Genomic DNA, 15,501 nt, shown 5'->3' with positions numbered 1-15,501 from the left:
GTCACAGAGGAGACTGACAGACTAAACGACGTAGCCAATTTGAACCGAGTATTTTAAAACTCCTTTATGTGTAACTAGCTTTTCAAGGCGGCAGCATATATGGAAATTATTTCCTTTATTAGTAGAAATGCAAATTTTTATTTTAAAAAAACATCGTCGTTAAGGTTAACAATACTGTACACGTACCATTTTTTCAAAGTTTACGAGATTGTCAATGAACGTCTTGTTCCCCTCATGAGTAAATGTCATATCTGCAAAGAAATAAAAGTCACATTCTAATCACTAACAGAAATATGTCATACAAAGAAGCCACAATAGCACCATTAGATTATGCTGAAGGATTTGCATAACACTGCAGCTGAAAAAAGCCGATAATAGTTCCTTTTATGTTAGGTGTTTAACTTTCTAAAAGCATTTTACCTGAGCTTAGTTAAAATTTCCAAACTAACCCTCTGTTTCACTCTCAAGTCTTCCAAACCACACACAGACTCCCGCTCCTGCAATAATCTTGCCAACCCTTTCAGAAAAGTCAGGGCAGAGGGGAGACGCCAAGGAAGGTGGGAAACTCGGATCATTCTTCCCAAGGAGGTCAATCTGATTAGGCACCTGATCCTTTTCTTCCCCATACACTCATCACTGGCTCGTCCTGTGCATTTCCTTGGAATTACCTTTAATGAGCAAAGGCATGAAGGGGATGAGAGGAGGGTCCAGTTTGGCTACTGTCAGCCTGTAGGCCCTGTGGTTTCTTGAAGGATCCTTTAGAGAAACAGAGATGCTGGTTAAGGACGAATGAAATATACACCACCCCCTTCTACCTCCTGACCCAACCCAGCCTTGTTATCTCCCAATCAGGTAGTTCTGAATCAAGTGTAGCTACAAAAGAAAGGTAAATTTAGTTAAACAAATGGATTTTTGTTTTAAAACAACTTCCCGTATGACAGGAAAATAAATAGATTTTTTTGTTTCCTTTCTTTGTTGAAAGGAAGACACGCCTCCAGGGATCTAGGGAAGAGATCCCCTTTGAGAGCCAACACAAAATGTTAAACAACCCCCAACCACAAGAGTCCCCTTCTGGGAGCACGGCCTCCTTCCGGGGAGTCCAGCTCACCCTCCTAGCTGCCTTGCGCTGCCAGTCTCGACTGCCTTCTCTGAAACTCTCCTATGACTCCTGCCAAGTCCCACTCACTCCTTTTCTGTGAACATCTCCCTGCCGATGGGGAAAAATAATTTGGCAAGCCAAGGAAAATGCAGCTTCCAGTCCCTGGCCAACCTGTGCTGGATGGAAAGGATCCCATTACACTGCTTTTCTTAGTTATACAAATTGACCTTATGTGGGACATAAGTCCTCTTTAAGTTAGTACCTGAGAGTGCCATTCATTAGTCAGACATGCTTGTTTTAGCAGCACTAAAATGGGATCATAAACTTCTTAAAGTCATACAAGGACAGATAAAATTCCTGAAATGAGAACTTCAGCTAATCAGAAATTGGATTAATGCAGACAGTGAATGGAATAAAGCAGCCACTGTCACTTACCATTAAACTTTCAAACTCTGCATAGAACTTCTTGAACTTGCTTGGCAGTTTCTGTTAATGAAATGAAAATGCCACACTCATATGTCAGATTCAATATCTAGATATGTATCGTGTGTTACCATTTCGAGGGGAAATGTACTTCTTTTGGCTCTTAATCAAACATCTCTAAGACAGGCTAGACTGTAATCTGTCTTGTCATTTGAGGATAATCTTAGGGATCTCATCTTTTAAAAGTCTTAACCTAGTTGAACCTAAATTAACTATGGATGCTTTTGGTCTTACTGCTTTCTATAATGTTTTCTGAAATGGATTATTCATAAAGAGGGCTGTATTCCCGGACTACAAGTGGTTTGGCATTAACTGCCCCCCTGCCCCCCGCACTGTTTTAAACTCTCAGATTCCCACGATGAAGAATTTAGAGATTATTACAATTAAAAGTTTTAGAAACTACCTAGTTCAACCCTCCTCTTCCTTTACTATGTAACCTACAAGAGAACAGGGATTTTTATCAGTTTTTTTACGGCTGTATTCTCAGGGCCTAAAAGAGTAGCAGCACTATGTCAGGTACATAGTAAATGCTCAATACATATTTATTTGGCTAGATTAAAACTGTGTTTTATAGACAGAAGAAATTAACCATCAGATTAAATGACATGCCAAAGTCACACAGCTGGTGATGGTCAGAGCCTCTGTAAATTCACGTTTCCTGCCTCCTTTTCTCTTGTTTCTCTTCTCTGCACTACGCTTTCCTACACAAGCATTTCTCCCACAGGATTTCTCAGCCCTGCTCTAATACAAAAATTGATAGTTCTCTCAATTTAGTAATTTCTCATGGTTTTATCTTGGCAGATGATTCGAAACCACTGACTGTAGCCGTACATTTACACCAGTAGGTCAGTGAGGAATCATTTTTCAATCTGTTGGTTCTCACTTTGCTAGGTCCTGAGCCCATAGTGAAGCTGAACTTTTCTGACAGGGCCACCCAAAGAGCAGTGTGATGCTCCCTGTTCCAAGACCACGAAGGTGCTGACCAGGTCGGCAGCCTCGGATGCCCCGCTCAGTTCTGCTTCCCAGTGACGTCCACTGGCAACAAGTGACTCACCTGTCAGGCCTCTGCAATCCCCTCAAAGTTCCTCTCTCTTTTCTCTCTCTTCTGTGAATGGGTTTGACCTATTCCCATTTAAACACTGTTCTTGTTTAGTTGCTGAGTCATGTCTGACTCTCTGTAACCCCATGGACTGTAGCCTGGCAGGCTTCTCTGTCCATGGGATTTCCCAGGCAAGAATACTAGAGTGGGTTGCCATTTCCTTCTCCAGGGGATCTTCCTGATCCAGGGACCAAACCCACTTCTCCTGCTGGGCAGGCAGATTCTTTGCTGATGAGCCACTGGGGAAGCCCTTAAACACTGTAGAACATCTTCTTTTGTTTCTAGGAACTAGTACCCTCATAATAAACTCATTGTTCTAGTGCCTCTTTTCAAGCTGGGTTTCAGGGAAACTTGATATCCTTGTTTAGTGGGGAAGTTCAAAGGGACGAAGGCTGGCATGGACATCAAGGGATACAAGAGTCTCATGCCCCATGGAGCATTCAAATCACCGTGCTCAGTGATAACTTTCCGTGAACACAGACAACTTACAAAATGAGGAGTTGACGGGACTTCTGGTTACGTCAGTCACTCTAGTTCTTTCTTTACTTAGCTGGCTTTTGGGTCAAAGGCAGGAGTGCACATGCGAATAAAACTTGTGTCTCTCTGTACTATTATCTGTGCACACCCCATGGGCTTCCCTGGTGACTCGGTAGTAAAGAGTCTGCCTGCCAGTGCAGGAGACATAGGTTCAATCCCTGGGTTGGGAAGATCCCTGGAGAAGGAAATGGCTACCCACTCCGTATTCTTGCCTGGAGGATTCCACGGACAGAGAAGCCTGGTGGGCTACAGTCCACAGGATTGCAGAGTTGGACACGGCTTAGTGACTGAACAACAGCAACGATAACAAAATCCACACCCCATGCTTCCAGAGCAGGGGTTCTCAAGTGGAGTCAATTTTTACTAACCCTCATTTGGTAATATCTGCAGACCTTTCCTGATGTCAATAGTGGGGTGGGTGGAGGTGCTACTGGTTATACAGTAGGTTGAGGCCGTGCATGCTGCTTAGCCCCCTCCATGGCACAGGACAGGCCCCTCCACCCTCATGCATACAACAAAGAATGATGCTACCCAAAGTCATTACCACTGGGGCCGAGAACCTCGGCTCTGGGTCCTCATTCCCACTGGCTTTATCTCAGATGAGTCTTCTCCTCTATGTGGAAGCATCCCCTATGCCACATGGTCTCACTCCATTTTCTGTTTTGTTGGACTGCCTCCCACCTGCTCTCTAGTTCCTGGAAGGCAGGCACTGTCCCTCAGGCTGCCGCTGCTGCTCACTGCTGTGGTGTGGGAAGTGCGTGGGAGGGGGTCGGCAAGTCCAGGAAGATGAACCCAAATCAGAGATGCTTGAGAATGAAAGCTCTCCCTGCAGAATGACCCAGTTCCATTTCACTTTAACAGATAAAGGCTTATACACGATGCGAGGGGGCTCTCCTCTTTGCAGCAGCATGCAAGGATGGGAACACAAGCTCACAGACTGATGTGTTTCTGCCTCTCCTTGTGGAATGAAGGACTAGATGATGCAACTCCCTGTCTTGGCTGCCTGCACCCCATTCCCTCCACCCCCACCCCCCGCCCCAAGCAGCCTCCTGTTTTTCTCTTTAGACCACAGGAAAGGGAACTCTGAGGGTGTTCCTCCATGCTACAGCCTTAAGGTCTAGCTCCTATTATGAATACCTAGACCTGGCCTTCCCCGACCCCCATGAGCCTTCATACCTTATTTGATTTTCCCAACCAAATCATTTGGACTCTGCAAGAGGATTAAATGCTGGAAACAGGTAAAGGAAAGCAGACTCTCTGAGAGGTTACCCTAGATTTCCAAAGATTCCAAGAGCCGTGGGCTACAAGAAGGAGAGGCTTGCACCCTGGCTTCACGGCTCAGATTTCTTGACAGCATTAACTTTCACTAGCTGGAAGATGCCTGGGATGTGTGGCACACGGGCCTCACCAATTCCCTCATTCCTATATTCGGGGGATGAGCTGCTGGGTGCTGCATCTGCCTGGAATTTTCAGAGAAACCCAAGACAGAAGGACCTGTAAGGACCTGTTCTATAAACAGTGGGAATGCAGAGGCGGGACAGAGGGAGAAAAACAGATTCAAGAGGGAAGTGGGGAGGAAAATGTTTCAAGGAAAACATTTAGAGATGCAAACAGCTGACTTCAGGACTTTTTTAAAGCATCCTTGCGAATTAAGTCTCTCTCGTATACTCCTTGCCCTCTTTTTGTGTCCCACTTACAGACACATTTTCTATTTTTAGTAAGAGCCTATTTTTGTGTCTGTGTTCTATAAGGGATTAGTATTTCTTTGACTATATACCACATGTAAGGGGTCAGGCATATTTTGAGTACTTGGCTAATTAAAAACGAAGCTGTTCTCTAGCACGAATAACCAACTGTCAACAAAACTTTCATTGTATTCGCCATAGAAATTCACCACACACCTGCTTAACTTTGGCACCAAACTGAATTCTAGCCAACTGTTGTTCCTTCCTACCCACAGAGGTCTGCCAGGTAGTTAGGAGATACTTGGTCAAAGCTGGGCCAAACAGTTGGCCTTCTGGCTAATTCGCCCAGGAGCAAGATGACTACTTGGATAAAAATGGATCTTCTGTCCTCTCTTAATTACAGATACAGCTTATTTCAAAAGCAAGAGGCAGACACCAGAGAAGAACAGGATCTGTGAGCAAGACCTCTGAAGTTAAGCAAGCAATGCTGTTGATTCCGGTTACACGTAGGAACTAGACTTATTATTATTTATATTGTATACAGCAAGAAACTCAGACCCCCTTTCTCTCCCCACTGCATCGGACAATGCCTTTTATTTATTTATTTAAAATTCACTCTCAGATGCAAAAGGAGACAGATCACCTCCCTCAAAGTGTCCCACCTTTTCCACTGTTACATAAGTGTGAGCGATACTTCTGTTAAAAAGAGCTCACTGGTGAGCTTGTGCTTTTGTACTTAAGGCAAAAGTCACAGCTGGGTCTCTGCTGGTGCTTACCTCCCACGTCAGTGCCAGGCGGCTCACAGCTACATTACTTAGTCCCATGACGATGGCAAAAAAGGAATTCAGATTTTTGTACTCCTTACAGCTGAAACACAAGAGGCACATGTTGTAGTAAAATGCCACTTTGGAGAGAGATAAACAAATTAGAGTTCTATTTTCTGATGGTCATTAATAGTCGTCAGGACTCCTTTATAAGAACGGGCACTGATAGATTTAATCCTTTAGGTTCCACTTGGGTGACCATGATCTGCTGTTTGATTTTTCTTGCTGTAATATTAGAAAGGTGATGATATTAGCCATCTAGGTTCAGGTTTTGAGAAGGAATTTCAAGACACCTACACTAGGCATTGCTATTATAATCCCAAAGCTTGCTAAAAGCCCTGTGGACCTGGAGGAAAACATCTCATGGGCTAGGAAGAGACACAGCAAAATGTCCTTGGAGAATTCCAGGTCAATGCTGGACATCTCAGGCTCTGGTAGCAAGAGAGGGAAATAAGGAAATGACGCTGCTGCAGCCGCCAGGGCTTCCGGCTGCCATGTAATGCTTCTGATTCGTTGAAAAATATCAATTTACAAATCATGATCCCTCCAGTGCAGGAGACCTGGGTTCAATCCCTGAGTCAAACGATACCCTGGAGAAGGAAATGGCAACCCACTCCAGTATTCTTGCCTGGAAAATTCCATGAACAGAGGAGCCTGAAAGCCTGAGATTGCAAAGAGTTGGACATGACTGAACACACGCACACACAGCTAATAACCTAAACAAATGACCAAAAAATAACCTTATTTTTCCTGTAATTTTTCAATGTTGATGAAGCCGATCATTTTGAATCTGTACTTACGCCATTATTAGTTTTTATGAATATATATTTGGGAATAAGAATATTTTGGAACAAGACCAAGGGTTCTTTCCAAATTGCAACATTTAGTCTAGGTGCTTGGTTTAACTTAAGAAGAAAGAAAAAAAGGAATCTTCAACTTCTTCATACCCGCTCCTTGCAAAGGGAAAGAAGAATTCATTTTGCAATGAACACAAATCCTTTACCACAAATCAATATGGTTATCTAAGTTGACTACATCATAATTAAATCTTGTTTGGATTAGCATTTTTGCAAGAGGCTAATTAAATTGCTGCATTTGCTCCCTGTGTTCTCCTTGCAGAGTGCTTCATAAATGGTCTGTGTGGAAATGGGAAAACAGATTTAGAGAAGCTATGGCTTGTCTCTCGCAGTGCTGGGGGAAGCGGTGGGGCTTTATCTGTGCAGGGCTGGTCAGGGGCTGAGAGCAACTTCAGAGACCCCAGGCTGAAGGTGGCGAGGAGGGTCATGGACACGGCTTGCCTTCGTCCTACGTGTGTGCCCATGAGAGGACATGCAGGGCTGCAGACCTGCTTTTGTGCTCACTGCTCTGGTCACTTGATCACCCTAGGTAAGTCACGAAATTTCTCTCTGCCTCAGTCTCCCTCCCCTGGAAAAGGCAAGGATAACATTTGGACCCCCAACTTCACAAAGCTCTGGGCAGGCCGAAGAGCTTCAATAGAATATATGGGAGTTCTCCAAAAATAGCACGCGAAACATACTTCCTGCCACGAGGTTTACATCTAATGCGTGAAGATCTTGGTTTCTGAGTCTACAGTCTTCTCCAGCTGGATTGTGTGAAGAGTTCTACTGTGTGGGATAGTGCAGCTTAAATAACATTTAAATAACAGAAGTCAATTTATCCTGAAGGCTAAATTCACCCATAATCAGAAGGAAGAGAGAGATAAGAAAGGCAAAAACATTAAAAAAAAAAAAAAAATTCCTGAGTTCCTGAAAGACTCTCCTATGCTGCTGTGTAGAACAGCAGCGTCAGGCCCCTACAGGTTTTCCATCTCCATGTCTGTGTGCAGACTTCCTCTCTCCTCCCTTGGTGTACGCGGCCCTGCCAGGCTAAGGTGAGGAGAGGAGGTGCCCTAGAGAACAGGGAAGCACATACTCTCACAGCTTCCACAGTCATCTCCTTCCAGATAGAGACATCTGCCCCTGCAATCAGCCGATTCAAGGCTCCTGGGAAAGTGGCTGCACTCCGAACCAGAAATGTATAAGCAACATTTTACCAAATCTTTCTTTCAAAAGGTATATATTTTTTCAAATTAAGAGATACCAGCATTTGAATCCAAGGGCTTTGGATATCCTGCTGAACTCCCAAATTTTTGGCAAAATAATTCAAGGCATTTGGCAAGCTGGCATGTGCGAAATGTCAAGCAGTGGTTGCTTCTTTGTTTAGCTCTGGAAATTAGACTCTGTATGGGATCTAAAGTTTTTGGCTCAAGCAAACTGCCCAGCTGGGGTCACTTGTGCTCCCCACCTTCCTAGGCTAGAGCTCCCTGCTTTTAGAAAGGAAAGACATCTCCCAGCCACAAGCTGCATTTAGCATTTTATTTTTAGCACTGTGGTGATACCAAAAACATGGAAGTAAACAGGAGGTTGTCAGGCATATCTAAATAGCAGGAGAAGATTAAATTCATGTCAGGGAGAAATCTAACTGGCCCCTGCAGTAAATAAATTGTTTCCCACGAAGTGCTGTTAAATAGAATATTTATAAGACGCTCGCTTTTTCTGATGTTTGTGGAGATGATTTTCATGGGCCAGGTTAGCTCGTCTTTATGCATTTTATGGATTTTATCCTGGCTGAGTTGGAAGCACGGTTTTACATGCATGTTCCCACTGCCCTCTACTGGCAAGAAGGTGTCAAGTTAGACCTCGACTTGCCCAGCCTTTAAAACAGAACTTTTGCAGCAGAACTTTGCTGACAGAGCCCTTAAACTGAAGGAGGCACACAGTCTCAGTAGTTCAGAGCAAAAAGAGGTCATGATTTTAACTTGAGCATCAGTCCTGTAGGATGTTAATTTATATATTGGTGTCAGTATTACAAAAGCTAGACAAAGCACAGCTCTCACAAGAGTTCAGTAATTCTTAAGCCCCTGTGGTTGGTGTGTTAGTTGCTCAGTCATGTCCCCAGACTCTTTGTGACCCCATGGACTGTAGCCCACCAGACTCCTCTGTCCATGGAATTCTCTAGGCAAGAATACTGGAGTGGTCTGCCATTTCCTGCTCCAGAGGATCTTCCTGACCCAGAGATCGAACCTGGCTCTCTTGCATTGCAGACATATTCTTTACCATCTGAGTCAGCTGGTGCATAAACAGATTTAATATCTCACTTTGCTTTTTAAGGTGTAATCTAAGGGGACAAAATGAAACCACAGCTCAAATGTTTTTCTCTCCCCGAGTGAATACTTACTGGGCTGCGATCTTAATAAATTTTTTTAAGAGCTGAACACGCTTGCTAGGCTGGGAACAAAGGCAGATCTCAGTGACAACCCAAAACTGAATTTCATTAAACCTCCTCAGGAACAAATCCAAGTTTGCTGTGGTCTTTTTAAAATGATGCCTTCCAAATGTGTGATAGATTAGCTCCAGCTAGAAGAAAGGAAAACAGTGTCACATCTTTGTTTTTAAATCAAAACACCAGCTTGCTCCTCCATTTGACGTGGCAAATTGACACTGGTCAGCAAACATGAATACAATCACTGACTGGCATTCAACTTGAACTTCAACTTGAAGACCTCAAGGGCTCAATGAGGCTTGCTGAATACTGTAACTATAAACTAGGTGCTATTAATGTACTCAGGAAGACAGAGCTTATTGCAAATCGTAAAGATTTGTCTTTACTCTCAAAGGCTTCATAACAGGCTTTATTAATATACTCAATATTTTGTGCAAAAAAAAAAACCTCTTATGTGGCTTTAACATTGCAGCACGTATTCACATTTGCAGGCAACACCAGAACTGCCATGATACCTATGAATGCATGCTCTCAATGGAGCACCTTACCTCATGCACACAGTTGAAGAGCTCCCAATCATAAATTGTCATCTGGTAGGCCAAATCTTTGGAGCTCATCAGTTCGAAAGTTCCCATTGTTCCAACAGTTGGGCCCTCCTGTTCTGGCAAGGGAGTCTGTGAATAATAATATGGAAATATATCAGAATCTCAAAACAGACAAGCTGAATGCTTGGGACTTGGAGGGGAGAGGATTCTGAAGATGCTTTAAGGAATACCTTGAAACTTTGATTTTACCCAGAGGAGAGAAAAGTCTTTGCTCTTAATGCTCACTTGCCTCCATGCATTTTTATAGTAACCATTATCCCTCTAATCAATTCCACTGACTGAAAAACATGGACCGTGGCAAATAAGATTCAGTGACAACTGACCTATGGAGGTTCTCTTCTGCTTGGGCCTGGGAGCTCCCTGGAAACAATTCCTTTTCCCTGGCAAACATGGAAAAGTTCTGGTTCCCACTGAGGCTGCTCCAAAGCAGGTACTAGCATCGTTGTTTGGGCGTTTAGCTACTTACTATGGCAGGGGCTGGTGACAGTGGTAAAGCTCTGCATCTCCATCTCTCATAATACACTGCCTGGACTACTCGGTGAAAGAAGGATCTGTGATTACATGGGATTATGTGTGATGTTCAATTCCTCCACTTTCTGAGAGACGTAGAGCCAGGAATGATAGTCACGTGGTCATGGTGTTTGGACCTAGGCATCAGAAAACTAAATTCTGCTACTTTCTGGAAGACCCTTGGTCAAAATTTTCCATCCAATTTATGTACTTGATTTTTACTTTACGAGAAATGAATTAGGGTGCTTTTCCTTAATAAAATGAATGATTTGTATATACTAGAAACTTTACTTATAAACCCATTGATCTATGATAATAGTTTAAAGTTATAAAAGTCACATGAATTAAAAGATAGTTTCCCCAGCATGATACAAAACATATTTGGATATCCAGTATTTAGGTTGGAAGTACTAATATTGTTCACACTCTATCATCATGCATCATTGTCATCATCACCCGTAACCTTGACATTCTCTAAATGCCTGCTGCTTTCTGGGCATTTGAAAGTTTGCAGTTTAACAGAGGAATCAGCTCTGACCTGTGAGTACAGCACTGCATGTCAATAAAGAATCAGCTGTTGGCATTTGTTTGCATGTATGTATAAAGGGACAGACTTTATACATACATCAACAAACACCTGACTCCCAGATATATGGAAAAACAGGTGAGGAAATGTGAACGGGCTTTTGAGAGGTAGTGGGCATTTGGAATGAATACATAGCCTTAAGAGGTTCTTGGAAAAAGAAGCTGGGCTTTAAAAGATGAAACTGGGCAGGTTTAGAAGGGCAAAGTTTTCCCTGAGTATCCAGGATGGTGGGTCTTAGGTTGGAGGATGGCAGCAGAGGCATGAAGGTGGGGATGTATCATCAGACTTGCTTGGCAGGAACAGAGAGTTCAGGGGAACAGAATGGACCATGTTAGAAAGCCTTGGAGTGCTCCATGGGAATTAGGGTTTTGTAACAGACCAGGTTAGTGCCCGTTTCAGAGAGCAGCAGACCCACTCTAATTACATAGACTTGGATGATCCCCTAATCTGTTGACTGTTTTTAGCTCTTATGAGTTGGGGACCCATTACCTAGTACCTAGATACCACTCTAATGGCAGAAAGTGAAGAGGAACTAAAGAGTCTCTTGATGTGGGTAAAAGAGGAGAGTGAAAAAGCTGGTTTAAAACTCAACGTTCAAATAACTAGATCATGGCATCTGGTCTCATCACTTCATGGCAAACAGATGGGGAAAGAGTAGAAACAGTGACAGATTTTATTTTCTTGGGCTCCAAAATCACTGTGGATGGTCGGTGACTGCCATCATAAAACTAAAAGACGCTTACTACTTGGAAGAAAAGCTATGACAAACCTAGACAAAAGCACAGACATCACTTTTCTGACAAAGGTCCATTTAGTTAAAGCTTTTCCAGTAGTCATGCATGGATGTGAGAGCTGGACCAGAAAGAAGGTTGAGTGCAAATAATTGGTGCTGGAGCTTTTAAACTGTGGTGCTGGAGAAGACTCCTGAGAGTCCCCTGGGTAGCAAGGAAATCAACCCTGAATATTTATTGTAAGGATTAATGGTGAAGCTAAAGCGTCAATACTTTGGCCTCCTAACGCTAAGAGCTAATTCATTGGAAAAGACCCTGATCTGGGAAAGATTGAGGGCAGGAGGAGAAAGGAGACGATGGAAGATGAGATGGTTGAATGTATCACTGACTCCATGGACATGAGTCTGAGCAAAGTCCAGATGATAGTGAAGGACAGGGAGGCCTGGTGTGCTGCAGTCCATGGGGTCGTTAAGAGTCAGACACGACTTAGTGACTTAACAACCACCACCACCTAGTACCTAGGCTTGTTAGGAAAACAGGATGGGAATAATTGAAGTGTGGCATGTGAGCAAGTGCCCAGCACAGAGGTGGCCCCACCTTCCCAGCTGTGCTGTGCCAATGCAGAGGCACAGGAAGAGTGAGGAGCGCAGCACCTGTATGTACGAGCCAAACACGGTTGTTGCTGATTCACTCTAGGGCAGGAAGAGCAGGGCACACAGAACATGGAAGAAAAATCATTATTCCAAAGGTTCAAAACTTAGGGAACTGACTTGAAGCTAATGGGCAGGTCGTTTATGGAAACAAGCAGTATGGTTTCAAGCAGGGTAGGTCTCAGGTAGGAATGTCAGGAAGCTCTTACACGCTCAGCAGGAGGACTCTGTCTAAGGCTCTGGCTGACTGTCCACATCCTGCCTTCCCTCTTGCCTGTTTGCTCTGCTGTGGACCTGTCCTCTATTCCTTGGGTTTGCTCTTTCCTCAGTCTGAGTCCTCATCTCTTTCCCTTGAGGTCTTACAGCTTTCACAGAGGGGATAAATTAGCCCAACTACGGGGAAGATGGCTGAGCGTCAAAGAATTGATGCCTTCAAACTGTGGTGCTGGAGAAGATTCTTGAGAGTCCCTTGGACTGCAAGGAGATCAAACCAGTCAATCCTAAAGGAAATCAATCCTGAATATTCATTGGAAGGACTGTTGCTGAAGCTCCAATACTTTGGCCACCTGATGCAAAGAACTGACTTAATTGGAAAAGACCCTGATGCTGGGAAAGATTGAGGGTAGGAGGAGAAGGGGACGACAGAGGATGAGATGGTTGGATGGAAGGATCAACTAAATGGACATGAATTTGAGCAAACTCTGGGAGATGGTGAAGGACAGGGCAGCCTGGTGTGCTGCAGTCCATGGGGTCGCAAAGAGTCGGTCATGACTGAGTGACTGAACAACAACAGGGAAGATGCCATAGAATACTTTTAGTCGTGGATGCTAGTATATCATCCTGAATCTCTCTTGAGAGAAATAGAAACCCCTGTTGAATCTCTACTTTTTATGAGTGAACAGGGCTCACCAAGCAAAGGGCAGGCTGACTGCTTCCCTCCGTGAACCACCAGGGAGCAATCTGAGCAGTGCAGAGGGCTCCTGCATCTGAAGGGGGAATTACATGCTGGCCCCGCAGGAAGCAGATTCCTGGACCATTTTCTCCTAGATATCCCTGTGGAAATTTCCTACAGGTGAAGCACAGAAGAACCTATGTAGGGTCTGCATTACACATACAGATCTGAAAAGTCCCACACAGAGGCAAAGAACTCCTATAGACTTGACTGCTCTTTTTGAGAGCTGATTGCTCTGTTAAGCTTGGACGGAGTGATTAGGAAAATAGCACTCTTATGCTCCCACTGTCCTGATGAGGAAACTAAGATATTAAAAGGATGTGCTGATTGTCAGTGACAGATGGCTAAAGCAAGCTGCCACCTCAGCGTCCTCTTTCCTCGGGCTCCCACATGCTGTACCCAGCTCTGCAATGGCATTTGTCATACTGGATGCCATCACACTCTGGTGTCCCACACTACACTATGAGCTCCCTGAGGTGCAAGGACCGTGATGGATCTATTTTCAAGACCATGTTAGAGCCAGAATCATCCACGACACCAGGAATGATATAGGTTAGGCCCCAAAGAAGAACCTAAGGAGCTAGTGAATGGATAAAAGTAGAAGCCAATTACAGTACAGTGGCGTTTTATTGTAAGTTGCTCTGTACTAACATTTATGCTTAAAATGTCAAGAAAGTAAAGCTCTAGAATCTGAGCCCTTAAGTGACAAGGACAAACAGCTGGCACTGCTAATTCTAGACAGCACTTCGGCACTATGGTTTGTTCTGTTCCAGGCTGTCTGTGTTAGTTTCATCTCCCAATTTGACCATGATTATTGTCAGCACAGAGGCTCTGGGACACTGGTGCAGTGTCACGCAGATGCTGGCACTTCATACTAAGTATGTGTTGATGGATCAAAGGTCTGGCCAGCATTCTGTCCTGCAGAGTCATTCTGTGTATGACTCTTCCTGGATGGACTGTCCTCAAATCTTTAGAAAGCCGAAAAAGAGCTTCATGCCTAGAGTTTTGTGACCACTCCTTAGAAAGGATGGCATAACTGGTAGGCCAGGGAGTGGCAGAACACCAACAGGGAAGAAGTTAAGCATGTTCACGTCCAGATACTTGCTGCAAAGCAAGCTCCTTGCAATTACGCATGACTTAAAATGGAAGACTAGGAAGGACTGACAACTTGTGAGGCTGCAGGATTGTGTGCAAATAAACAGAGGCTTAAAAAGTTAGTATCTTCCCACAGAGAGCTGGGGATGGCCCACATTGTGCATCTGTACACCATGTCACCAGATACTGCGGCCAAGAACCAGCTGGCAGGAGAGGCCCAAGCCCCGAGTGGCAAACGCATCACACAGCACCTTCAGCAGGTCTGCAACTAAACGGGCTTTTGCTGAGTTTTGCTATCAGGAGAGGGTAGTATGACTCATTCATGCCATTTCTCTCCCCAGTCTCTCAATACTGGGAAGTATTCATTTTCAGAAAGCAGTGGATGTAGATAATGAAAAATCCATTTAAAGGACTGTGAACAGACTCAGATCAGACAGTGCTGGTGGGTGAGGGAGGTCAGGAGAACTCATGCCCCCTTTGCAAAGTTCCTCTCCAGGTGAATTCAAGAAGTCACAAAATCTGCTTAACCTGTACAGCTGCACAAACTAGCTCTCCCCAGGTCAGAAGGTCAGAATCACAATGAGGCTAAGCAAGCTCTAGAAAGTCCAAGGAGGGGAATCTTGATTTACCTACAACATCTGATCTGATTACACTGAACGTATTCATGCATCACTCATGTAGTTAAATTCTCCCCTCTAAAATGCTTCCTTGGTGGCTCAGTGGTAAAGAATCCATCTGCCAGTGCAGGAGTCGCAGGTTTGATCCCTGGGTTGGGAAGACCCCCAGAGAAGGAAATGGCAACCCACTCCAATATCCTTGCCTGGGAAATCCCATGGACAGAGGATCCTGGCAGGTCCAGAGGGTCACAAGAGAGTCAGACATGACTTGGAAACTAAACAACAGCAACAAAATGCAACACACCATAGTGCTTGTGTCGCACTTTTCTTAGTAAAGAAGCCCTGTGTGTCTAACAGATGGAAGAAACTAGTCCTCTGAGCTGGCCCCACGGGCTCTCGAAGATACTCCAGTAGCTACTCATTTCCATGCCTAACTATTGAAGGAGAAACAGAAATGAACCCCGCCAGAGCATAAAGGAGAGAGGGCCACACTTGTTAACACAGTTGATTAAGCTTTTACTCAGAGAGCTGTGTGGGGCTGTGAGCAGTGTTTTGGAGACTTAGGGAAGACAGCTGGCCTCTGATATTTCCCGCACAAGTTGGAGAGAGCCCTTTCAGGGAACGGCATTTTCCCTGGACCGTAGAGTGGCTCTTTCATAATGCATTTCTACATCCCCCTAAGGAGCAGGATAAATCGCAATGTCTTGCCTTAAAAAAATTATTTCTATCCTGGTCTCTAAGTGTTC

The 15,501-nt window shown here is 44.3% G+C and overlaps 1 protein-coding gene across 5 annotated transcripts in view; it reads right to left on the bottom strand.

Moving 5' to 3' along the window:
• Nucleotides 1–15,501, bottom strand: part of RAPGEF4 (Rap guanine nucleotide exchange factor 4) — a 334,333-nt gene that overhangs the window by 16,440 nt on the left and 302,392 nt on the right. For all 5 annotated transcript variants that reach the window (XM_070358480.1, XM_070358487.1, XM_005887564.3 and 2 more), the window contains 6 exons: nucleotides 9,558–9,683; nucleotides 8,965–9,143; nucleotides 5,680–5,770; nucleotides 1,535–1,585; nucleotides 669–756; nucleotides 187–251 (listed from right to left, as the gene is read on the bottom strand). In XM_070358480.1, the coding sequence (XP_070214581.1) occupies nucleotides 187–251; nucleotides 669–756; nucleotides 1,535–1,585; nucleotides 5,680–5,770; nucleotides 8,965–9,143; nucleotides 9,558–9,683 (600 nt within the window). The remainder of the gene's footprint in view (nucleotides 1–186; nucleotides 252–668; nucleotides 757–1,534; nucleotides 1,586–5,679; nucleotides 5,771–8,964; nucleotides 9,144–9,557; nucleotides 9,684–15,501) is intronic.

Source organism: Bos mutus, chromosome 2 (assembly GCF_027580195.1).
Source record: "Bos mutus isolate GX-2022 chromosome 2, NWIPB_WYAK_1.1, whole genome shotgun sequence".
NCBI lineage: Eukaryota > Metazoa > Chordata > Mammalia > Artiodactyla > Bovidae > Bos > Bos mutus.
Note: the sequence above shows the minus strand (reverse complement) of the source record. Positions and strands in the feature narration are given on the sequence as shown.